We start from the raw sequence: 25856 nt of genomic DNA, 5'->3' as shown, positions 1-25856 counted from the left end.
AATGCCCAAAACAGGCTGAAAACAGAGGAGATCCTGAACGCGTTCCTGTGTAACTAGAAGGAAGGGAATGTCAAAACTAGATGCGGGAAGGACAGGATTTGCTCACACCTCTTCCTAGGTGTTGTGCAAGGACAGAGGGTGTAAGGGAAACCATTACATCTTTCTGCTACACTGGTGCTGTGTATGAGAACTCTGAAACTATATTGTCACAACTCCGACTGAAGTCTAGCAGTTGAGGGAAACCTTTGGGAAACATGCCTTTTTTTGGGTGCTGGAGGGAATATTCAAAACAGTCTAAACATCACTTCTGAATCTTTAAATGAATTTAGGATCCTGCCCGTTTTGTGCCAAAATGCTTCTAGCCTTTGCAAGCAACTGCCACTTGTCAGGCTGGAAGATATGAGCTGAAACAAGAAAGAACCAGACTGTACACATAACGCTAGGCGTTGTTTTGGGAGAGAGGCATCAGAAACAAGGGGGTGCTGAAGTTCTTCTAATCACTCTGAAAAAAAGTCACTTGGGGAGCTGATCTGCCAAAAACCTGATGGCTGGAGAGAGCAAATGGCACTTGCTAATGCCCTAGGAGTTGAGGTTCCATCATGGGGGGATAATCCTCTAACTGCTCAACTCAGCCGTTTCACGATAGGTGCGTTTAAGCCGAATTGGGCTCTCCAGATGCCCCAGGGTTACAACAAACCCGTCAAAGCCTTCAGTTTATCTTTATAAGCCAAGCTTAAAACAGCGCAGTCTAGGTGCCAACTCAATAATGGATCAGCCCGGCCTGTCTCAGGGATGGGATGAGCAGTTGGCAGCACTAACAGTTTCAGCCAAACAATTTGTATCCGTCACTACTAGTCTATCAAAGCGCGAGGCCACCAACTCCTCCTAGGAGGAATTCCAGAGGGTTTTAGCAAGCAAGCAGGCAAGCAGGCATGCGTACAGAGATGCAACCAACTTGAGAGCTTTCAGGTTTGAAACGGAGGCACCTACCTGACGGATATGCTGTCATGGTTGTGTGATTGCTAAGTGGAAGGGCTTCTATATCACTATTTTGGATCTAGGCACCATAGTCTGGGCAAGTCCAGTTATAGGCATTAAGGTTCCAGGCCAGGAGACAAAATAACCTTTCCACTTGCCAGAATGTATGTGCGCTTCATCTGATAATATTCAAATCTCTTTAGCTACATTATAATGAGGTTAAAGCAAGAAAAGATTTCCCCACCCCACATATTACAAATGTCAGTAATGAGAACAGTAAAAATGTCACCACACGGAGAAAAGAGTGAAATTAGCATATTTAGAGAAGTATTATACCCATGAGTGAAATAATGCAATCAGCTAGCTGCAAGATAAAGCTAATTTGGTTTCCAACAGTTTATCAACAATGCACTGCTCCTTTACATTAACAAATTTAAATGGTACCATATCCTGCAAACAAGAATAATTCACACAGAATATTACATTGTGTTAATTAAATAGCCGGAATGGAAAAGGTCAGGCCATGACTGAAAGATCCGCATATGGGTTGCGAAGCTATGAAAAAGATGGAGTGATTTAGAATCAAGCAGTTAAAATAAATTATTCAAATCATAATTAAGTCAATAGTAAATAAACCTAGATCTTCCAAGTCTATTTTAATCTTTTTTTTTGTCACTGTTTCTCAGAAAATTCTCTCTCCTGCTGGCCCATGCATGCGCCAAAATATCTTTAAAACTCTCACATGATGAGGTGAAGTGACCTGCATAAGTTACTGAAGAATTTTACTGAAGTTTCCATTTTACCATGCAGGTAGCAAGAGGCAAGTTTTGCAGTTAAAGGACACTGTAAAGCACCACCTGCCTCACGATTGGATTAGTTTCTTGCTACTAGAATAACCAAGAAAGCCCTGCAATTACTACAGCTAATTGAAAAATGTTCAAAGAGAGAAACATTTTTTACTTTGTTTACTTTTTCAAATGACAGCACTTTGTCTTTGGCACAATGCCACCAAATCAATTAAATTATAGAAGTAACATAGCCGTTTCAAATTGAAAGAACATTTTGGCACGGGCTAAACCATACGGAGGTGGTAATGTATAAAGAAGACCAAGCAAAACAGGGAATTAATCTTACTTGGGAAAAAAAGCACTAACAGAATACACATCGGTCATGATCAAGTCTGAAACTTGTCCAATATTTTTACTCTAATTTTTCCACCACAGTTCTACATGGCAAGCTGAAGTTTTTCTTTACTGTACATCCCTCCGACACGTATTTGTGCATGAATTTTATTTTTCCTGAGGAAGATACTGAAATTTTCTAGACAAAACCTCATTTTCTTTTTGTTCATACTTCTGATTATTTCGGTTAGTATAAATTTCCTTTTTCCATCCTTAGTACTTGCAACTCCTAATTTGAGCCTCTGTCTAGCAAACAGAGCTGTGTGGGCTAAACAATATGCGATGTCCGTATGTTTTTGGGGGGAAATTTCATGGGAGTGTGTAGTTTTGGCTGCAAAACTGTGGGTTGGGCATCGCGTTTGAATTTCAGTCACGTGCTGCCCAATGTATCAACAGAATTACATTAACACTGCATCTAAAACCAGCCCTTGTGGATCCCACTATTTAGCTCTTCCCAATTAAGCACACAGGCATTTATCAAACCAGCTTCCAATCTTTGTGACAGAGTTCCTAAGCGAGCCAAACTGAAATACGTATTTTTTTCAGGGAAGATGAAGCATTGTGCAGCATATGAGCCATTAATTTTATGACAAGTGCAGATGGTAGATATACAGATAAATACTCATACAACCTAATGAAATGAATATATACTTCAATCTATTTAAATGATAATAGTTTCTAATGAGCCTAGTGTAGCCCACATGATTCAGAATTCATCTGAATTCTTTAAAAATGGATTTATGTGCAGGCTGTAATTGAATCCTGGTGTGTTTTATTTTTTTCCTCGAATTCAGACCACAGCTGATTTTTATCCACCTCATTACAAAGCCGTTCTGACACCTGTTAGGTAGACACCACATTTAGGTGTGCCTCATCCATCCTGACCCTTTTTAGACATTAAGGGATGCTTCTGGAAGAGAGCCCTCTTCAAACCTGACATAACGCGGATAATGCTGTAGCATCTCACTGAGGAAAGGTACCTCTAGGCGCTAAGGGGGCAACCCAGGCCTGTCCTCTGACTGCAGGTGACCAGGTAACGGGATCACACCTGAGGTGGGACGTTCCAGAGGGGATGCTGAAGGAGAGCCGTTAAGGTTGGAAAGGATGGTGCAGGGTAGGGGGCCTAGCTCCCTGCTAACAGACTCCTGAGACAGTCAACCCCCTCAGAAATTAAGGGTCAGTTTATCTCCCTGGAACTCCTACGGGAAACAGGCTACAGGACTGGGGTGCTTCATACAAACCAGACCGATGTGACTTGAGATACCGAGACGCAGGCTGAGGGCTCGCCCTCCAGCCGCCCCGCCGCGTTCTGCGGCCGGGGGGCACACGGCGCCCCGGGGCCCCGCAGCATGCCCGGAACCGAGGCAGAGCAGCCACGCGGCACCGCACCTCCCCGCCATGAAAATTCACTAAAACCGGCGTTTTCCTCCCGATAAGGCGCCGTGGGGGAGGCGCAAGGGGTAACTCGGCGACACGACCTCCCGCCCGCCCCGGGACCGCCGGCGGGCAGCACGCCCGGGGCCGGCGGGCACCTACCCGGCGCGGCGGAGCCGCCGCTCTCCGCCCCGGCCATTTTGTTCCGGGCCCGGCCGTGCCTACCCGGCTCCGCTTCCCTCCTCCCCTCGCCGGCGGAGGAAGGAGGCGGCCGCCGGCCCTTCCCCGACCGCGCATGCGGCTGTGCCGGGCCGGGGCAGCGCCGCCGCGCTCGGGGCTCCGAGTACGGCTCGTCCCTGCCCCCGGCCCCGCGCCCTCCTCCCCGGAGGGCCGTCGCCAGCGCCCCGGCAGATGGGCTTAGGCTGGAGCAGCGCGGAGGAGCGGCAGCCCCTGCTGCCCCCACCGCCGCCCCACCAGCAGCAGCGGCGGCGGCCCCAGCAGCTGCAGCAGCCGCGGGGGGCTGCGGGGGGCCCGGCGGGGCCGGTGGCGGTGCCGGTCCGGCGGCTGGCCCCGGCGGCGGGTCGCGTCTACGGGCGGCGTTGGCTGGTGCTGCTGCTCTTCTCGCTGCTGGGCTTTGCGCAGGGCCTGCTGTGGAACACCTGGGGCCCCATCCAGAACTCGGCCCGCCTGGCCTTCGGCTTCGGCGGCTGGGACATCGCCCTGCTCGTCTTCTGGGGGCCCATCGGCTTCGTGCCCTGCTTCTTCTTCATGTGGCTGATGGACAAGAAGGGTGAGAGCGGGCTGGGGGTGGCAGGGCATTGCCGGGCTGGGCAGCCTGCTGCAGCCCGATGGGATGGGACCTCCATGGGGTCACCATCGTGTGACTGATGCCCTATGTGCACTAGTGCAGCTCTGACCTCAAATAAAGGCGCTGAGAGGTGTTGCTAAAGTTTAGGTCTTTTCCAGCCTTTGTGATTTTATAGACCTTATTGCTGTCTACAGCTACCTGAAAGGAAGTTGTGGGGAGATGGGGGTTGGCCACTTCTCGCAGGTAACTAGTTATAGGAATGGCCTCAAGTTGCTTCAGGGGAGGTTTGGGTTGGAAATGAGGAGGCATTTCATCTCAGAAAGAGCAGTCAGTCATTGGGACGGGTTGCCCAGGGAAGTGGTGGCATCACCATCCCTGGGGGTGTTCAAGGAAAGGTTGGACGTGGTGCTTAGAGACATGGTTTAGTGGGTGACATTGGTGGTAGGGGGATGGTCGGACCAGATGATCTTGGAGGTTTTTTCCAGCCTTAATGATTCTGTGGTTCAATGATCCTAAAGTTAAGAGGGGCTATAGCATTTTCCTTCTGCACACGTCTGGAGGAGAGCCACTCCGCTCTGGCATTGCCACGCAGGTGTTGGCCATGGAGATGGTTGTGTCACCAACATTGTTTTCTGGTAATCAGCTGAATACCAACAGGGATGTCTTGATCAAGGGATGTTGGTGCTCAGAGCGGCTACTGCATTGTGGTGAAATGCCTCATGTCTGAAAATGGATCACAGCAAGCCAACGGCTTGTTTCTGGTGCACCAGGGAGGCGCAAAGGCAGCAAACAGGAACCCAGAAGTTAGGCTCTGTGGTTTTGGAAGACAAGCACGAGGGAGAGTTTCCTAATTCACATTCGGGCCTTTGTGTTTCAGTAGCTTACTTCCAAAACCAGCATTTGTCTTTGAAGAACTTCTTCAAGGCCTGTGAAGTTTGTGTGGTCACCCTGGGGACTGCTAAAGTGCACGTGCTTGCAGATTTGAGCTTCTGGGCCTAAATCCACGGAAGCGTTTAGTCTTTTAATTCCTGTTTAAACAGGCCTCTAAACAGGAGATAGGAGCCTAAATACCCTTGTGGATCCTGATGTTAAGTGCTGCTCATTCCATTTATTTAGGAATTAATAGCTCATTTGTGTGGAGCAATGGGGAGAAAGTGGAGGAAGACAGGGAGAAAAGTTGTAGCTGAGAAGGCTTGTGCTTTGAAATTGGAATTGCTTTTCCTAAAGCTGAAGAGACATTGGGGGAATAAAACCTATTGGGCTGAAAATACATTCTCCACGAGTCCATGGTGGCTCTACAGCCAGCCTTCTCTCAAGCAATTCAAACTTAAGTCAACAATGTCTAGACTGCTGTATAATAGCATTGTTAATTATCTTGAAATTAAAGTGAGTTACTTTGTTTTCTACAGTGAAGATGACAACTCTGCTCATGTTATCAAGGAAATAAAACTAAGCTTGAACCTATGCTGGCAGAACTGAGTGTATGCTTTTCTCTTATATGGAGCTGATTTTGAGGGTTTTAAAAAATACTGGAGTATGTTAAATAATGCTTGTGATTTATTTTTTAAGTTCCACAATGAACAGAGATACTGATACAAACCATGTCTTTGATCTTGTTGTGTTTCTGTCCTTGTTGAGACAATTTCAGTTTATAGCCTTACCCAAGAATCTTAACTCATTGGTTTCACGCATGAAGAATATTTAATGGCCCAGGAGCGTGTTCCTTGCACAGCAGTGGATTTTGTTGGGTTGGGGGGCTGTTCTGTTTCATGCTGTACTTGGGTGGTTCCCATGGAAAATGTGGTGCTGCTCATGTTGGGAAGTGGGTAACGGTGAGCCCTGACACTTTGCTTCCAGTGGAGCAAGAAGTGCCAGCGTGGCCCAGCTCTCATGTGGAGCATGTCCCACCAGAGGCACCTTGTGGGGATGTATCTGCTCTCTAGAGGAGGAGCAAGACTTCTTTGAAGCTCTGAAGTTGGTTGGGTGTGACCTTGCAAGAGCAGTATTTCACTTGCTCAGGGGTATAAATGCTTGTCATTAGATTGAGTTCACTCTGTACCAAACATCTAGAGAAACAACACTAGTTACTCTTCTGGCTTCAATCACCTGTCACTGGAGTTGGCTGGTAAAGAAACTGTCAGGAAAATAAACTGTGAAGTGTCAACTTCTAAAAGCTGGCATGTATCAGAAGTATGACACTGTAGATGATGAGTGTCGGGATTTGTGAGAGGAGATTCTGCTTTTAGATAGTCCTATACTTTACAGTCAGAGGTGTACCTAACTGGTATCAATACATAACTGTCTGCTGTCAGGTAAGTCTGATTTTGTGTTATGATGCTTCAGATTAAGTCCAAAAGTATTTGTCTGTTTTTCAGTTGTTGAGTGTAGCATGTAGTTTGAAATGGGAACTGGTTTCCATACCAAACTTCTGCTGCAGCATGTGCATGTCTGTTTCTTATTTCAGTGCTGCTTGTAAGGGTTTGGTCACTTCCTCCCCCTTTTAATTCAATTCAAGTTAAAAGGTTGAATATTCAGCAACGGGCATGTTAATAATCCTACAAGTGCAGAAGCATTTCTTAGTGTGTTTCAGTTGCATTGCAACTTCTCAGAGAAGCGTGGGGTCCCCCAGGAAGAGAGGATGGCAGTGTTTATTTTTAGTAAAATATGATTAAAAAAGCAATAGTTGGCTGCTCTTCCATATCCCTTTACATATAAGGGATCCATGATGCTCAGATTACACTTTTTTGTGTGTGTGTGTTTTAATCTAGAAGGGTTTATTTGTCTCTGTGACCTTCCTGGCCTCCCAAATAAGTCTCCTTTTTTTTTGCAGAGGCCTGTTTGCAGTTGACACACGTGATGTGGTTGGAGCCTGGGAGGAACATGTAGGCTGGGAAAGGCAGAGACGGTGTCACTTCTGGCACCTTCAGGAGTTTCTGCGGAAGACATGACAGAGGACTTCATGTGTCCCCTGTGGGCTTCTGTGACCCAGAGCGGCTGTGGATGTCAGGAGCAGCATGACAGTCTTGGTCAGCTAAGCCTATAGCTCTGTAGTGATTTCCTTTTTTTTTTTTTTTTTTAATGAAATTAAGTGAATTTTCATCAAGTGAACAGTGATGGTCTTTACGAGACTGTATGTGTAGAAGGTCCTACATTAAGGTCTGAACACATTCAGAGGCGATTTTTTTTGAAGGGTGATAATGCAGTAGTTTAAAGGGTCTTTGAAGCCTTGGAGCGAGCATGGTATTTCACTGGGGTATGTAAATTGAAAGATCACTTCTAATTTTGCCGAGCTCATGTTGGACTTAAAAATACATTAGTTTTCAGACACTTAGCAAGGCTCACATATCGCAGCAGGAAATTCTTCTTTGGCCCTTTTCCTGCCTCCCTGCTTCCTCTGGCAGACCGTGTGCTTGTACCAGCACTGTTCTGGACTCAGCAGACTGGAGCAGCTTTCCAAACCCTGCTTCCTAGGGCTTGTCAGAGGGGCAGTGATGATATCCGTAATGTTTCCTAGTCCTGGGCTAGGCTGGATGCATGCTGAAACTGGGGGGATTATGTTTGTGAATGTCACTTCTGAGTATGTGACATTCTGAAGTAGGCTTGAAAACCCATTTCTGTAGGTGGAATTATAGGGGTTTTTGTTGTTCCTGCCACTGTGTATCTTGGTGAGGAAAGGTGAAGAGATGGAGTGTGCACAGGAGCTAAATGTGTCTCACCAGGTGCATTTCCTTTCCCAATAGGATACGGGAGTCATTTTTTAATTCTAATTATCCTTAGAGATTTGGTAAGACTGAAATAAAATGGAAATTTATTTCAGTGTGCCACTGGATGGACCCTTGGTGTTTACAGGATTAAAATTAGCTACGATTTGTCACATGATGCCCGAGTGTTTATGGAGGTTTTGTGCCTTGAGTGTTTCATTTCATGGGAACTGTAGACATGTGTACAGGTCTGTTAGGGTGTTTGTGTCTTAACTCCTCTAGAAGCCTAAAGCTTAAATATTTGAATTATGGCTCTGATCCTCTGGTCTGTTTATAAGTTAAGTTCATAGTTACGATGCGAGACACAGACTGATGTTGTATATTTCTTCTTCATTATGTTCCCATGTAAGCAAGGAAAGGCAATAAAGAAGGAAATACTTTAAAATTCACATTAAACTAATTTAAGAGCATAATGATATTTTTCATTAACTTCTGGAATACAGCTCTGTCTTGTATTGAGTTTGAAGAAATGTCACTTATTACTGGTAAAAGTGAAATGTAATCTATTTCTTGGTCCTTTTTTGTAAAATGGTATATGCTTACATGGATTGTATAGATATTCTTAGTCACTTTTTTTTAGCTAAAATTAAATTTACATAGTATTGTTATCCTAGTGATTAAATTATAAAGTAGAGAGAAATTTTCAATAATCTATTTTTATTTTCTTAGTGGAGATCAGCTTGTATATTGAAACCATTAGTGTTTTTCTTGCTTAAATAGTTATTTTTTTTTTCCTGAAAATCAAGCTCCTAATTTCGTTGCTGTCTCTTAGCTTCTCATTTTTGTTCCCTTGAAATGTTTGATATAATTTTTACTTCTTTCACCAGGGAATTTTGAGGTTAAATCCTTCAATACAGTCTGACCAAATAGTAATGGATATTGAACGTGTGTAGTAAATCAGGCCTTCCTAATATAAAAATGCCCTAATAACTGTTCTCTGTAGAAGATAAACTACACGTGATAGATAAGGAGAATTCTGTAAACTAGCCTGCATACCTGAAGCTCCCAGATTGTCACCTTGTACTGCATGCATGGAGGAGCTGATCTTGCTTTCGGGGCTTTGAACTGCTCTAATTCACATCCAGGGTCACGGGGACAGCAGGAGAAGACTTCAGATGAACATCTCTCCCCTGTGGTAGAATGTCATCTGGGAAGTGTTTGTGAGATGCCTTTGGTTTTTGAGGGTTGTGAGGTTGAGTACAGTGAGCAAAGAGGAAGCAGGATGTTGTTCTAGAACTTGATGCGTTTGTGAATGGCTAAGTGAAGCCAACAGATGAGGAAGATTTTCTTGCTCTTTGGTGTTTCTGTTGTGCTTGGTGTCTCAGGGTCCTGATCTCTCATTCAGGCTCTCAGACCGCGTGGCAGCAAATACAGATTGGAGCATGTTTCTAATAATTTTCAAAAGGTTGTAGCAGGTGTAGTTCCTGATAAGTATCACTGTTGGCATAGATGGACAGTGTTAAATACTTCCATGGTGACACTCACAACAACATGCTGATGTTTTCTTAGAAGTCCTTGTAGTTCTGTAGTGTCCCAAGTGATCCTAAGCACGTGGAACTATAGTTACCAGCAGGTCAGCAGTAGGTGAATCACAAACCTTTAAAGGTTCATGACTTTAAAATCTGAAAGTTTTCATCTTCTGGCAAAGAAACACACTTTCAGCAGCCTTTTGTCATGATCTCAGGAACAGACTTTTCTTATCTTGGGTATGTGACTGCAAGATATAGAGCCAGTGTTTCAAAATGACCAATTTGATAAGTCACAGGTCAACCTCGGGTGTGAGCCTCAGCCAAAGATTCCCAGGATAAGACTCGGTGTAAGGCAGTAAGACTTTTGTGTAATTTGGTGAGATCAAGCTAAAAGGATTTATGTACTTTGAGAATAAAAATGGTTTATACAGACAGGGTTTAGCTAGGTTAGCACAGCCTACGGGAAATAAATACCCATGGGAAAGATTACAGGTATGAAAATGTGGGCAGAATGGCAAGGCGCCAGGAAGAAGGGAAAAAGCAATATTTCTGGCACTCAGCTGAGGTGTGCTCAGGTTATGAAGAGTGCGCTTATCATAAGGAGCTGATTCTACTCTGTAGCATTCAGATTAATGGCAGAGGTCTTGTTAAGGCCAACAAGAGCAGCAGAAGGCTCTTCTGGATTTAATGAAAGCTAAATGTGAACTTAGTGCTCTAGTTGAAAAAAAAAAAAAGAGGGGAGAAGATGCTTGGATTCATTTGAAGTGGAAGCTATATGTATTTAGTGAAAAGACAAGTGATTTATACACTTCAGTGAAATGCACAGAAATGTGAAGGAAAATATCTGTTTTACCCCATCTGTTCCCTCACATCCTGTGGAGTGCTGTCCTACTGCATGCTACGAGCAATGTGTATTTCATTGTCTGTAAGTGATACTGATCCAAGCCTATCCAATTCTGTGAAAGGGATTAATTTTCCTAAACTAACACATCTTGGAAGGAATGAGATGAAGTGCTGTTTTTCTGTGGAAAAATGAAATAAACAATTAAAGAGCTGTGCATAGGTAAATCCCACTGGAGTAAATATTTGAATAGCTTGATTTTGCAAGACTTGTTTTGATGAGTTGCTCTGTGTGTATGTGTCTATATAGACATGTTTTGCCACTACACCATCAGGAGAAAAGGAAGACCGAACCAAACTTAGCTTCTGTTGCTGAATTTTATATGCTGTGGTTGCAGCGAAAGTCCGCAGAGCATTTGTGCGAGTGTTTGCAGAAGTGAGGGCTCATTAGAGAATTGATTGGCCCACCCTCACTGGAGTCAGACGTGCTCCAAAAGATCACTTGAGATACACAGAGTGATTAGCAACACAGAGTGGTTTAATTAGGATCTGATGAGTTGTATTAACTTGATGCCACTATGATTCCTCACAGCAATACTGGCGTGATTGGTAGCAGCACTTCCCATACCTCCTGATGGGCCAGGCTGAGTAGAAATCAGGGCTGTAGACAGATGTCCTCTTCTGGAGGTAGTTCTTACTTTTAGATGGTGGCAGCCCCAGCCTCTGCTTTGTGCCATGTTTCCACAGATGTTTCTCTGTATACTACTACCCTTTAAGCAACCAACATGCGATTTGCACACTGCAGCTCTGGCAGTGGTGCAAGGTGTTTGAAACGCCGCACAGTAAAGATTATCAGGGAGCTGCACTCTGGGTTTCAAGTAACTTTGTCTTGATATAAAATATATCCCTAACATAGTTATGTAGCCTACAAAATAGTACTGGCCGTGTTACTGAGGGTCAGAGGCTTTGAGGTCCTGTACGGTCAAGCTGACCGTGGGCTGTGTAACTAGCTGCGTGTCTGCCTGCTGCTGTGGCTTGCCAGTCTTGTGCTCCAACTTCCCTCTGACGCCTACTCTGCATGTTTTGTGGAGTGAGAGGGGTTGGGTATGGGATGCTCAGGGGACAAAGGTGTGAGACCTCGTGTCCAAAAAGTCCTTGGATAGTCAGGAAGAGGTGGAGAGAAGAGGATGGTGTGGGATGAAGCAATGGGTGAAATTGTGAGGCTCGTATGGAGGAAGAAGACCTAGAGCCAGAGGGATGGGAGTGGAGAGGATGGGAAGGACCAAGAAGGGTTGGAGGGAAAGAAAGGCACACTGAATGGCTTCCCAGGGAGCGAGGGGCAGTAGTAAGCATGATGGGATGTCAGTGGCAAACGAAGAGAGGTGAAGGGGCTGCCTGCATGTATCCCGAGATGCCTGCGCAGCCCTTCACAAAAGCTGTGCTTCCCACCCTGTGGTTGAACGAGCTTGGGAAGTGCTCTTAAAATGAGTAGTTGGGAATTCTGTTTAAGCATAATTGCCCTCTTTGCCATATCTTTTACAAGGTCCCAGTCTTCCGCTTTTACAAAATCCAAATTCCGGACTCAGGCTGGCAGTGCCTTTGCCTCCCAGCAGGGTTTGTTTATCTCTTCCTTTTCTTTCATGGTCCTTGAAGTGCCTCGGATGGGCACAGCTAACCCTCTCCCTGCCTTCTCCCATGGGGCTCCCCGGACGTTGCACGTATGTGCCTGCAGCACAGCCAAAATGCAGCCGCTCCTTTTGGTGTGGTTTTGGTGATGACAGATGCCTGGCCACGTGATGGAGGCATGAGCTGCCTGAGTGCATGCGGCCCCTCTGTCTGGTGGTGTTCTGCTTCTGGAAGCCTTTCTGTAACTGGGACAGAAAACGTTAAAATACCATTGTTGTCCATTGTCACTCTTTTAATTAAAATCCAATGGCAAGGGAAATTGTGGCTTGCTTTGCCTTTCTCTAATTGGTGCCGTTCAGTGCCGTTCTATCATTTCCTGCCATATTTTTGGTGCTTTTTTAATGCTTCTCACATGCATGTATTTATTGTAGCTCTGTAGCCATGCTGTAACTTTGTTTTGCAGAAGCTTGTGATCAATGCTCCAATTTCCTCAAAAGCTACAAATTAAGCTTTCTCATGCAAATTTGTTGTAGAGAGGATTTTTAGTTTTTTCCTCTTTCTAAAGCTGGAGATCCGTGTGACTCAGCTCAAGGGAGTGATTTGTTCTGAAAGTGAGAGGTCTTCTGCTTTTCGCTAAGTCTGATGTTTTTCTGGAATACCAGATGTCAGATCCAACTGCATTTAGGAACTTCTTACTTGTTTCATTGGACTTTAAGTGACATCCCTTTGGAATATTTGGGAAAGGTGGAGTTAAGTTGTAATTGATTAATCACATGAACCTAAAGAATTCATCCGGAGCATTTAAAACTGTAATGGGTTTAGGACCCATTACAGTCCCCCAAAGTGTGTCCTTAGGTTCAACTGTGCACCCTAAATATTTTGTGGTCCTTGTTGAAACTTCACACACAGGGAAGCTGAATGCTGACTCCAGCAGCTGAACACTCTCAAGACCCACGTGGATGTCACATTGACAGATTCTTACATCTCTTTTCCCAGCCTCACAGCAGGGACAGGAAAAAGCAGGAACTTTGCACTTAGTGTCCCGCTTAGTGAATCCACTCAGTGGTATTTAGCGTAGCTGCCAATCCTTGCTGCATGGGTGCTTCTTGATACTCTGTTGTGGCAAAGCAAAATGCCTGTGTCTCTTCAAATGAAGAATTTCATGCACCATTGGGTGGTGTGGGCAAGTGCCACTAAGATAATGACAGAACATCTTCCTGATAGATGTGTACCAGAGAGACTGTTTTTCCTCTCTGTCACGGCAGGTAGGGATCTGTGGTTAGCTGTACGGTAATTAAGCCTGCTGTGCAATCGGGAGTGCTCGAAATGAGTGGGAAGAGAAAAGAAAAGAAAAGCTTTCCTCCCCCTTGTTCAGTGCTGAAAGGGCTTGGATTGTCGGAATTTGTCCAGGAAGACAACAGTGATTGCTACGGTGAAGGCTTGTTATCTCATACTTTCTATTGACTTGTTAATGAGCATCCATGGTTTAGCTTCAGAATTAATGACGAGGGTTAGTCCTCTGCCAACGTAACTAGGTGTTTTTGTCAGTTGCTCGGTGTCTCTCTGACATGTACGCACATGCACGCCCCTTGATGTAGTTTTTAGTTAATCAAATGGAAAAGACCAATTAAATGATTCACCCAAGTCTTCATGTTTCATCAGGCTTGAGAGTAGAAAGCAGGTAGCTGAGGTGAAGGAAGAGTACTTCTTCAGTCTTTCTGTGTGAGTTTTACAGATTTGGTAAGCACTCCAAGTCCTTTTCTAGTGTATCCCAGCACTGCACTGACTCCAGGTGGGGAGAAGACTCGATCTACCAGCTTGTATAGTATTGGTGGTGAGACCGGCTCCTGTTTCTATGTGTTTAACCTGAACAAATAAGGCAGAAGAGGGAGAAGAGGAGCAGTAGTGGCCTGCCCAATTTCCTAAGGCAAGTTAAGAGAGGCAGGTCCCACTGCCCCAGGCCAGTGCTCTCTTCTTTGAGGTGCTATGCGCTTGAATTAGTTGTGGGTAAAATATCCGGCAGTGAGCAGCTAACATAAGCCAAGAAGCAATATTAAAAATAAGAGGTATATGCTGGAACCAAGTTAAAACAGTATGGTTCCACTGATCCCATGATGACATAGCTTGACCGTATTGATGCAGATGAGACAAAAGCACCCTGCATCCTCCAGACATGGTTGTGATTGCTTGTTCTTCCTTCTAGCAGGTGCACTGAAATTCTATATATAGAGTAAGATGAACAATAATTTTCATGTGCTTTAATGAAAGAAAAGGAAAACAAAAAGAAAAATACCATAAAATGAGAAGAGCTATTTTATAATGTGAATCAAAAGTGAGCTGTGCAGTTAGAATGTAAATATGCAAGTATCTCAGTTACCTAACAGTCAGGATGCATGTAGAGAAAGGTGCAGCAGCTCAACAACTGGGGAGGTGGCTGTGTGATTGCCACAATAATTCTCAATTATGTGATGCTGAGCCTTGCTTCTCACGATTCTGTCCTGGTTTTGTTTTAGGTCTTACACATTTGGTCATTTCCCTCAAATAGAGCCATCTTTTCTCTGGAACAGTTGGCTGGTCAAATTTTGTGATTTGAGTATCTTAATTTTATTTTACAATATTCTTATCTAACCTCATAATTTGAGAGTGATGTTCTTATAAGCCGTTGCATGATAACTTTTATGCAGATAATGCCTATTTTCCATGTTCTGTGAGAGATACTGAATACAACTAGTGGGGATGAATGTTAGGCCCCATCATTTCAGTTTTGTGTGCAGTTTTGTTGTGTCTGTCCAGCAAGTGCTGGTAGCAGAAATAGCTTCATCTTTAGGTCTCGTATTGTCCCTGGCAGCAGCCTTTGTTCCTGGCTGACAGGGACTTCCCTGCGGGTTGCCCTGTGTCGGTGGTGACTTCACTTCTGCAATAAGGACTTGTCTGTCTTTCTGACCCTGAGCAGGAGGCCTGTATCGAACCCCAGGAATTACTTTGTTTGAAGTTGCTGTATTCATACATACAGAGTTTATTTGGAGAACTTGTATATGATGAAAAATACATTTATAAGAAATTTCAACCTCCTCCTGATAGCCTGGGTGTTAGCTATTGCTGACAGATTCTGTTACAACACATAAGAAATTATAAAGAGAAATTGCCTCTCTGAAGATCATTATCTCCTACATCTACATTTCAAGAGACTTCTAGTACATATTTTGTCTGGGGATCCAATTCTACCTGCTACTTATGTCAGGCAGAAATTGGAGCACGATGTCTGCCAGAATCTGCCTTTTGCCATGCAGTCCTCCCCTGGGAAGTGGAACTGGGCTGTGTTGTGGGCTCTGTCCGGAAAAGGTCTACTTTTTGTGTCCTAGATGAGATATTTGAATAAAATTTGTTTCAAATGGGTCCTATATGCTTAGTTCTTGCTATTTGATACCAGAAAGGTGCTGTCAAGCAGAATGCTCGAATGAATGTCCCTAATTTGCTGTATTTTCAAACCAAAACAAATACCCAAGTCCTAAACTTATTTAGGTGAAATGTGAATGCTATTTTGTTAGTACCACATAGAGCAAGGGAAACAGATGGAAACAATTAGCTTTGGTTTAACTTGAAAATCACAGCTTACAAAAGACAGGACATCAGCACCGTGGACCCAGAGAAGGGAGGTGCAGTGTATGTGTAACAGCACCCCATGACATGGTGGCCATCAGACTAGGAGCAGCTCTTGGTGAGCTGCATATGACCTAGCAGTTGTTCTCTTCTGCATGCAGTCTGTGTATTTGGTTTCAAGTTTTTAATGCTTCTGAGTGTAGTTGATGATATTCTTTAGAGCATACTTATTTTCCACTGAGTTTCCAAACACAATTTATGCTCCTCTGCAATCAAGTGCTTTTGTGGAATCGACATTGGGTCTGACATACTGATTTTTCAAGTTTGTTCCATGTGCTAGAAGAAAGACTGGGACCACATCTTAACTAGGAAGTCTTTTCATGTCACTGAAAAGATTCTTTTCTTTTCTGAGTTGTATTGCTTGTTGTAAGGATGCTTTATCTGAAAGAGGATTGCTGCTTATATTCTTAGCAACATTAGTCAGTTTGGTGAAATGCAAGCACACCAAAAGTTTTGTTTGCTCTATTTAGCAGCAAGGTAGCTTTTATTATTATTTTAATTATGACTGATAACCTTGAGAGAGAAAATGGTGCAAATATTAGTGTAATTTTGCTAGTATGAAATTTACAGTACAAAGATTTCTGAAGCAGTAGATAATGAAGCAGGGACTTCTGCAGGGCTTTGAGGAATGCCTAATAAAGTATGCTGTTTCATCAAACTTTTGTTTTAATATGGCTAAATGTAAAGCCACACATTAAGGAGGAAGAGAAACAGACCCTTCCTGTGGAATGGAAAACAGGTGTCCAATAAAAAATCCTCCTCTTGAAAAAAGGATGCTTGAACAATGAGGAGGGTATTTGGACAAGGCATACAAAAACAATTCCAGGACTGAAGGAAAAATTGTGAAAAACTCGAAACTCAGTGCTTTGTTTACTGAAACCAAAGGTAAAGGTTATTTATTGTATATTAACTTCATAGAAGGAAAAATACAAGGTCCTCTGCTTCTTCCATCCTGAAAGGCAAAGCACAAATTTGTTTGACAACTGATTTTGCTTTAAATAGGAAGGAAAAGCACAATTTAACAGTGATTGTTGGAACAGCTGTTGAAATCGGTGAGTTTTTCATTTCCTCGTGTGTGCATCAGACAGGATTATCTTTTTAGACAGATATGCTTTAGTCAAAATAATAATAGAGTAGTTGAGTGAATTAAAAATGCTCCGAGTTGTGTCAGAAGGGATCATTCTTGCTTCCAGCCTGATCTTTAAAAGCTGTGAAAATGTGCAGTGGGCCGATGTCACTCATCTGTAATTAGAGCGTTGTTGTATTCTGTGTTTTTGAGGACTGGTTTTAGTATCTGCAGCTGAAGGAAGGAAAACGTTTAAATATTAATGCATTTGAGAGAGATGTGGGTGTAGGAGAAATCCACTTTGGCCATGGCGGGTGGAGGGCTCAATTCTGCAGTCATTCCTCTGGCAAGGCTTCCATTAGGCTTAGCAAAAGCTGAAATCTGCTTGTTCTGCACATCTAGCTGGAATTTCCCCCAAGATGGGCACTTTGTTAGAAGGGAGAGAAACAAACAAACATTAGCTGCCATTTGTGTGCTGCTCTGAAATAAGTTTTGTTTTCTCTGGCTCTGTAGTGGCAGCTCGTTAGCAGGCTGTGCTGCTGCGTGCAGGCCACATCCTGCTGCACATCCTGTTGGCACGGGTACATCAAGGTTTGCTAGTACCACATCATCTTGTCTGGATTAAAAGTCTGTGTTTTGCAGGAGAGTGAAGAGGATTGTGGGTTGAGAATTTCTGGTAAATTTCTAGTAGTGGCAGGAGTTTGGGGGTAGTCATTTTAAAGAGAAGTCAAAGCCAGCAAATGCAGCGTGGGCTGCTGAGTTTGCAAAGCAGACTGTGTTATTAGCTACAGGAAGGTTAAACAGTTGAACAATATTGATTATATTAATTATTATTTGAGTGAAATATATTATTACTGACTGAATTTCTTATGCTTCTGATGAAGTTCTGTATAACCACCAGTGACCACTCAGAAGGTGGCCGCAGACTGCCCAACAGCCAGGGCACCCTGTGGGGCCCAGCAGCCTGCAGGAGCAGCCAGCAGGAAAGGCTCCAAAGAATGGAAAATCTCCTCCACCTGCAGAACATCCATTTTGAGAAGTTTTATCCCTTTCCAGCTGCATGTCAGAAACCTCTGAAAGAAGGGTATTGGAAACTGGATGATGGTTTTTAAGAAGCTGTACCCCTACCACCATCCCTTACCAGCTGCATACAGGGTAAAACCAATAAAATTAATTAGGTTTACTCAAAATCTTGAGTGTGCATTTAGGTGTTTTTTTTTTTTTTTTAATTAGAGAAATAATTTCCTGCAGGGTTCACAGGCTTTCTTTCCAGGCTCAGTTGGTAACTTTGGCTTATTGTCCTCATGGTGCATAGTGATATCCTGAAACACTCTGAGGTTACCCTTTGGAGTAGTACAAGATTTCCAGTTCAGGTTAAGGGACACTGCAATGTTCAAAGCAAAACACTTGCATGGTTCTAAAAATACTATTAAAGGCTGATTTCTAAGATGAAAGGGAGAATGAATTCAGAGAGTTAAAATGTAAAGCAAAGCAAAAGGGGCAGGTGCTCAGAGGGTCTAAGTACATCATGTAATTAGCAACGAAAATCTCTAATATGCTGCTTGTCTGACAGTCTTTTTTACTTGTTCACTTTAGTGTCATCATTTTCAACATGCTGCTTTAACCAAAATAATTTGTAGGTGTGTTTGCACGTTAAGGTGAAACAAAAGGCCAAAGAACAGTCTGTGCAATCAAAACACTTAAAAGTGGCACATTACAGTGTATAGTATTCAAGATGAGGACTTCAAAGAACATTCGGAGAGATCAAACGTATCTTGATTGTAAAGCTTTAACTGGTAATTTTATTTTTAAATTACATGACAAGGACGGTTGCTGGTAAAAAATAAGCCTATAATAGGAGCTGGTGGGAAATTTTGACATCCAATTTATTTTTCTCTGAATTATGTGGCACTGTTATTTTTAATGAAACTTTTCTACAGATTTAAAACAAAACTTTTTCTAATGAAAGGAAAAACAAATAGGTATTTTTGATCTAGCAAAGCTCATCCTGTGGTGATTTAAACCTAAATTTCTGTATAATACTTTCTGCTTTGCCCTGGGATGTACCTGGACTGTGTCACCTGCTGTGCCACTTGACTGAGACCTTCCCAGCTGCCTGTCCTTGTACCTACTAAAAGGCAGAAAGTGGCATGCTTTGTGAAATGTTATTCAAAAAAAATCCTGATTTACATAACTCCAGTAATGCATGTGTCATTTTCTGTCTTGAAACATTTGCAGCAGTGTTTCCAATGGAAGTCTACAGATTTCTCAGTTTGAAAGACTTATGTTTTGACTTTCAGTCAATAAAATTCTAATTTGGATTGTGTCAGGTTCTCATTATATATGAAAGCAATGCTAAAAAAGATTTTTTTTTTTAAAGGAAAAAGGCAAGATCATCACATGTAGTCCCTCACAACACAAATAATTACCCCCACGGCTAATCCAACATGGTAGTGCAGGTTTCAGCACGCCATGAAGGCTCACGCAGTGGCACAGAAAATGTGAACAGCAGGATTTTGAACAGCCTTATCAGGACATTAGTTTGGGCTTTCTGAATGTGCGTGTTTGAAAATCCAGTTCAACAGCTACATGTGCTGGTTAAATGCAGAGCCAAGTCAGTCTGGGTGGGCACTGGGAGTCCTTCAAGGAAACAAATGTTCTCAGCTAGTGATGCTTCTCCGAGGCATTAAGGGCATGAGCTGTAGGAACCTGGGTCACATTCCTTTTGTTAATGACTCAGCTGTACCGAGGAAGTTGTGCTTCCATTTCAGAAAACCTGTAGCGTTAACTTTGTTTTGGTTTGGTTGTCTTGGCTTAGTTGTTTGAGAGAGAAGCAGTCATCGGTTTGTGCAATGTCCAGCACAAGGACTTGTGTATTCACGAGTGGGGCTTGCTAAGAGCTGTTGCAATAAGAGCACTATTACACAGTGGTAAAACACCTGCTGTGAAACCCCCTGTAAAATTCCCAGGGAAACAAAATGTTTAACATGACTATTGGTTGAACTGTATGGGTTACAGGAGTCATTGACATACCAGGAGCATTTAATTGAAAACTGGCAGTCTAGAATCAAAATCTGATGTCTGTTTGTTATGTGGATTATCATAGCAAGTTGTTCTTCTGTCTCTGTTTTTGGGAAGTTACTAGTCTTGCCTAACCATTAGGGATGCTGTGTACTTTGTCATTGTTCAGTTGTACTGCCAAGTATATCAAAGTCCTGTATTTTCTGTTTGTTGCTCTAAGTTTGTTTCAAGTCTTATGACTTCAGAGTTACAAGCTGTATCAACATTTTTAATTGTACATATTTGTTTTCTGTGTTTTACAGTATTCTGGAGGTTGAGCCCATCAGTTGTCACTGTTTTTGTGCTGCTTACTGATGATGGAAACACCTTAGCAGCAGCAAATAAACTGCTAGCAAATGGAATTGCAGCTCTAAGATAAAGTTGTTTCTAATTTAAGCGCTTCTCAGTTGAGAATCACAGTATGGGGAGAAAGACATATTCAAGGAATAGGTCGATTGTAGCTTTTTTTCTAATGTCCTATATTTACAACCTCTGTCAATTTGAGCTGAGTGCAGCAAAATCCTGGCCTAATTGCAAGGCCTGCAAGAAATACACTACACTTTCTTTCCTGATGAATAAATAGTTGTTTCTTCAGGATGAAAATAATATCTGCATTATGAAAGCAAGTAAGCGGCTGGGAAAGATTGTACAAACCCAGATTTTTCTTCAGATCTGCCTAGATTTCAGATCATACATTGGAGCATCTTCCCTGATGCTTCAAAAAGTACAATATTTCCTTTAGAATTAGATGATGCTTTTATTACCACTTTTCACTTCCAAGAACATCTAAGATTTTAGGTATGATCCTGTTTGGTATTATGCCAAGAGTAAGCCTTTAATTCTGGTGTATTAATATAGAAAATGACAGGATTTTGCTTTGTATCTGTAATTCTTCTGAGCACCAATGTTTATGATTTGAAAGAACATGCATAATTTCAGTAAGACTGAAAATGTATATACTTAGGCAAGTTTTTTTTCTTTTACTTCAGCATTGCTGACTTAACCTGTGAAATCTGTTGTTTTCTCATTTCAGGTCTGAGGGTAACTGTATTACTAACATCATCACTCATGGTATTGGGAGCTGGCCTGAGATGTGTTCCAGTTTCAGACCTAGAAATAAGGAAGAAGTAAGTGAATTAGTTATTTTTAATATACATATTTAATACTTGCTTTTAAAGTATTTTTGCTGCTGCTGCAAAGAAATGTTAGTACAAATTTTCTGTATAAAATTGATACTCTAAATGCATGTTGCATGGGTCTGGGTTTACATGTTTCTCAGCTTCTTAAATTGATTTTTCTAGTTCTTTTTCTGCATAGTATCTGAAGATCAGAAAGGTCTTTACAAACTTGAGTTAATTAAGCCTCACCCCATCCTGCATAAATAATATTAATCTGTTTTGCAAACAAGGAAGCAGAGGTTTAGAGAGGTACAGAAACTGGCCCAAGATCACACAGGGAACCAAGCCACAAAACCCAAAAATATGTAATTTATATGCAAATGTTAAATAATTAGTTCATGCTTCTCATATTGGATGTATGAGATTGTACAGTGGTGATATGGCTGAATTTATGCAAAATGGCCTTTTCATATAGTCTTTTCCAGTCTGCATTCCAAAGTAACCTTATATTCTCTCTGAGATTGCAACAAATGTCTTTTGTACACATGCAGTTTAATAGTTTCTTATAGAGACAGTTTCCTTCCTAAAAATCAGACAATCTAAATTAGTCAGTTGTCCTGTCAATATATCCTGAATGTGGGAATTTATGGTAAGTACAGGAGATGCATCCTTTCCATACAACCATGGAATGTGGATCACTTCTTCATGTAGAAGAAGCAAAGCCAAGAGGAGGAATCACAGAACTGTAGACTGGTGTGGTTTGGAAGGGACCTTAAAGATCATCTAGATCCAACCCCCCTGCCATGGGTAGGGATGCCATCTACTAGATCAGGTTGCCCAGGGCCTCATCCAACTAGGCTTTAAGCATCTCCAGGGTGGGGCATCTACAACTGCTCTGAGCAACCTGTTCCACTGTCTCACCACCCTCTGAGTGACGAATTTCTTCCTAACCTCTAATTTAAATCTCTTTTAGTTTAAAACCGTTCCTCCTTATCCTTTCATTGTCTGCCGGACCAAAAAGTTGCTTTCCATCTTTTTTCTAAGCCCTCTGTAAGTATTGAAAAGCTGCAATGAGGTCTCCCCAGAGCCTTCTCTTCTCCAGGCTGAACAGCACCAGCTCTTTCCTTTACAGGAGGGGTGCTCCAGCTCTCTGATTGTCTTCGTGGCCCTCCTCTGGACCCACTCTAACAGCCCCACATCCTTCATGTGCTGGGGGCTCCAGACCTGGATGCAGCATTCCAGGTGGGGATGATCACCTGCTGACCACCCCTCTGTAGATGCAGCCTGGGATGCAGTTGTTGGCCTTCTGGGCTGCAAGCACACACTGCTGGCTCATACTAAGATTTTAATCCACCAGAACCCCCAAGGCCTCTGCAGGGCTGTTCTCAATGAGTTCTCCCAGTCTGTATTGCTCTCTGGGATTGCCCTGACCCAGGTGTAGCACCTTGCTCTTGAACTTTTTGAACCTCATTAGGCTCACATGTTTTTTTTCTTTAGTATTGCTTACACTGAAAGTCAGCTTGGAAACCATTAGGGTGAGAAAGTAGAAGGCAGCTATCTAGATACCATGGGTGAAACAAAGGAAGAGCCTCAGAGGACTGAGAATATGATACCAGCTTTGATTTTAAAACTAGCCCTGATCAGTAGTAAGCAGTTAGTACATAATGACTGGTTTAGTAAACTGTGGGTAGTGGGGGGTGTATTTTCAGTTCTTAGGTGCTTGGTGAGTGTATAACAATACCCAAGGTGCTCCAGATAGTTGTTGCCAACACTTGCCCATTTCAAGGTGCTGTTCAATGACTTAGTGGGCAGAGGAGGTTAAGTTAACTGTATTATGCTACTACTTAAAATGGCCCTTTCAATTTGAGGTGGAACCACACTGTTATGGTGGTCAAGAATAGCAATCCCTACTGGGCCCCTATTTCACCTGTCCTCAAGGCCCTAAGGGATGCTGAACATCCAGTTCACCAGTTCAGACCAATCTTGGTTTTTATATGTATAGTTATTACTGTAAGTTATAGATATAGTTATATCTTGTAAGTTGATTATATATAACTATATAGGTATATGGTTACAGTTTATATATATAGTTCAAATGGGTCAGATAACTTAAATGCAGTGAAATGTGCTGTCCTATGTAGCTTTTCATTTATCAGTTATGCCAAAAGGTTGCTTCAGGCAAAAGGTGCCGTAGCTGCTAAAGCTGCTTTGATATAGCAAAGCAAAGATAAACACTGTAAGAACTTTAAAATAAATTCCCAAATAATGTTTAGATGTGTGACATGGTTTTGGGGGTGGGAAGGGGAATTTCTGCATTCCTTTAAACCTTTTAACCAAGTTTTCTAGTGTAATAGCAGTGAGAAGACCTGGTAAAAGAAATGTTTAAGGAGAAACACTCAAATAACAGCTTCTTTAACTGGGGAAAGAAAGCCTGGGCGCTTCCAGTGTCTAACAAGATGTGTAAAATATGCATTTTATTAAGAACCATATTTTTTTTAAAAAAAAGGCAGAATCCTGATGGAAAAGGTTACTTATTTCATTTTTTCGTGCTGTGAAAATAAGCATAATTTCAAGCTGAATTTGATAAAATTATTAACTTAGTCTACTCTTTAAAAAGTGAGGGATTTGCAAGAATTACAGTTCTACCTGAGGAAGTAGTTTGATCTTTTACAGTTTGATAAAAATCTACAGAGAATTAATTATTGCAAACTGTGTGAAGCAAAAGTATGTCTTTTATTGAAAGTGTCTCAAACCACTGTAAACAGTTGTGCACACTGATGTTATACCAGGTATCCTGCATTTGTTTTGAGGGCTAAGACTGGCCAATTTTCATGAATTAATTGAAGCATGGTAACAAACAAAATGGTACTTTGGAGAATATCATTACTGCTTTATGGGTTAGCAACAGTTGGCTGAGCACTAAGCTATGCATTTATTCTGAATGTGTGTATGTATTAATATGATCATTTGAATATCAGTCAACCAGTCAGATGGACAGGATCACACAAAAGCTAATATTCAAGCATCTCAAAAGCTGGCACAACTGGAATTCCTTTAAATGTTTTGGCATATTCTATAATGTTTCTTCATTCCCTGGGTAATCTGCAGTAAAATGCTGAAGGATTTCTCTGGGACAATTATGTCAGAGCTAAGATATGTAAAATTACAAGAATGTTCATGAGATTTGTCAGTTTTATTTTATTTTTTTCTACTGTGTGCTCACTATGTTCATGTAATTTAGTATTAAGGAGAGCTACTAAAGCCCATCACTTATCAGAGCAATCACAGAAGTGAGGAAATCACTGTTAATACTGACATTTAATCCTCATAGCGTTGTGCTCCTTATCTTATACGGACCTGTAATATCCAAATGCATTCTTAGGCTCCTTTCTAGTCTGTAATTATTCTTTTGGCTTTGGCGTGTAAGAACTATGACTATCTCCAGCAATCAGAGTCATATTTTAAATGCAAACCCTAACCTCTGTTTTCAGTTTATTTGACGTTCGTACATATGCATGTGACTTGCATACACAAGAATTTAGGTTGAACATTTGAGAGTGTCTCTTGAGGCTGCAGTTCCTTATGGTGAATTTTCATTCTCTGCCAATGAGACCTAAAACCGTGCTGGGAATCCGTCCCAGAACTTCATAAATGCAGGCAAGGCTGAGGAGGGAATGTATGGCTAAATGTGAAAGTGTGGACTTGTGTGTGAGATTGAGGAACCAACCAGTACTTGAACTAGCAAAGTCCTGTCCTTTCCCCCAGTATTTATAATATGTATTATAAATATATTATTATATATACACATACAAACTCCTGTTTACTTGGTTTCCTCCACAACCCATATTAACCTGTAACATCCAGACAAGGAAGCTACAGAATAAAATTTACAATCTGCCCTGTACATCTGAGCTTGTCAAGTTAGCGCCATACACGTGACAGGAAATTTGACTTTTAAAAATAAGACTCCGTTCTCGGTACTATAAAAGACTCATTTGCCACATCTAGTTTTTCAGTTCATAGTTTGTGTAAAATATATAGAACTTAAAGAAAAGGGATGTTATAAAATTGTACCATTTCCGGACTTGTAACCTTCCCTGAAGATTACAAGAGCATCTCTGAATGCTCTGCCTACATCTATAGGTCCATTCCTTTTCTTTTTGAATGCTGCTTGGCACTGAATGAGTATTTTCATTGGACTCTTACAATTAACCTGAATATCAGTAGTTACTAGGAGGCCATCTTTTAATAGAAAAATATCAGGATTTTTCTTCCCTCCCCATGTAACACAACACAATTTATATTCTGTGTTTTGGAATAGATTTACAAGACAGCATATATAGTTGTAAAACAGCAAATCTAGGCAAAAGGCTGTAGTAGATCTACCTATGAGCTGAAACATAAGAAAGAAGGAAATAAATGATGAAATCAGCTCATAGCCGTAAATCTGTGGCTTTTAAGACTGACCACGTAAGCCTTCTTAAAATGTGAAAGATGGGATAATTAAAGAGATAGAATTCAAGCATATAACATAATTTGTTGTTTGTATTGAATACATTAATTAAGAAATTTATTAGAACTTAGTATTCCCTGGGTTGGTAGGGTTTGACCTTCACATTAAATTTCACAATACAGTATTAGTTACTGAGGACCCTGAGTCATGGTAGTGAGAGGGTGCTGTTTGGTAATAAGTCTCATTAAAACGTTGGTTCCAAAGCCAGCAAAGCAATGACAGAGAATGACAGTGGAGACAGGAGCAGTATGAACTGACAGTTTTGGTATTTACGAAGTGTTACAGGGAGGATACTGATAATTGGTAGTTCCTGTAAAGAGACTTATTTAGCACTGCTTAGGATTTTGATTTTTTTTTTTTTTTCCCCCTACTTAGTTGTATTAACTTTTCCCTTTTCTGTAC

General features: G+C 42.0%; 2 protein-coding genes across 4 annotated transcripts in view; one reads left to right on the top strand and one right to left on the bottom strand.

The window, feature by feature from the left end:
- HSPBAP1 (HSPB1 associated protein 1) overlaps positions 1-3824 on the bottom strand; it is a 37662-nt gene extending 33838 nt beyond the window's left edge. For all 3 annotated transcript variants that reach the window (XR_004752429.1, XR_004752430.1, XM_035331920.1), the window contains exon 1: positions 3696-3824. Coding sequence is in view for 1 of the 3 variants with exons in the window: in XM_035331920.1 (XP_035187811.1) it covers positions 3696-3732 (37 nt within the window). In the remaining 2 variants the exon portion in view is untranslated. The remainder of the gene's footprint in view (positions 1-3695) is intronic.
- SLC49A4 (solute carrier family 49 member 4) overlaps positions 3784-25856 on the top strand; it is a 62079-nt gene continuing 40006 nt past the window's right edge. The window contains exons 1-2 of the mRNA XM_035331919.1: positions 3784-4323; positions 20857-20950. Coding sequence (XP_035187810.1) covers positions 3945-4323; positions 20857-20950 — 473 coding nt within the window. The 5' untranslated portion in view covers positions 3784-3944. The remainder of the gene's footprint in view (positions 4324-20856; positions 20951-25856) is intronic.

This window comes from Oxyura jamaicensis, chromosome 7 (assembly GCF_011077185.1).
Source record: "Oxyura jamaicensis isolate SHBP4307 breed ruddy duck chromosome 7, BPBGC_Ojam_1.0, whole genome shotgun sequence".
NCBI lineage: Eukaryota > Metazoa > Chordata > Aves > Anseriformes > Anatidae > Oxyura > Oxyura jamaicensis.
This window is presented reverse-complemented; position numbering and strand designations above follow the sequence as displayed.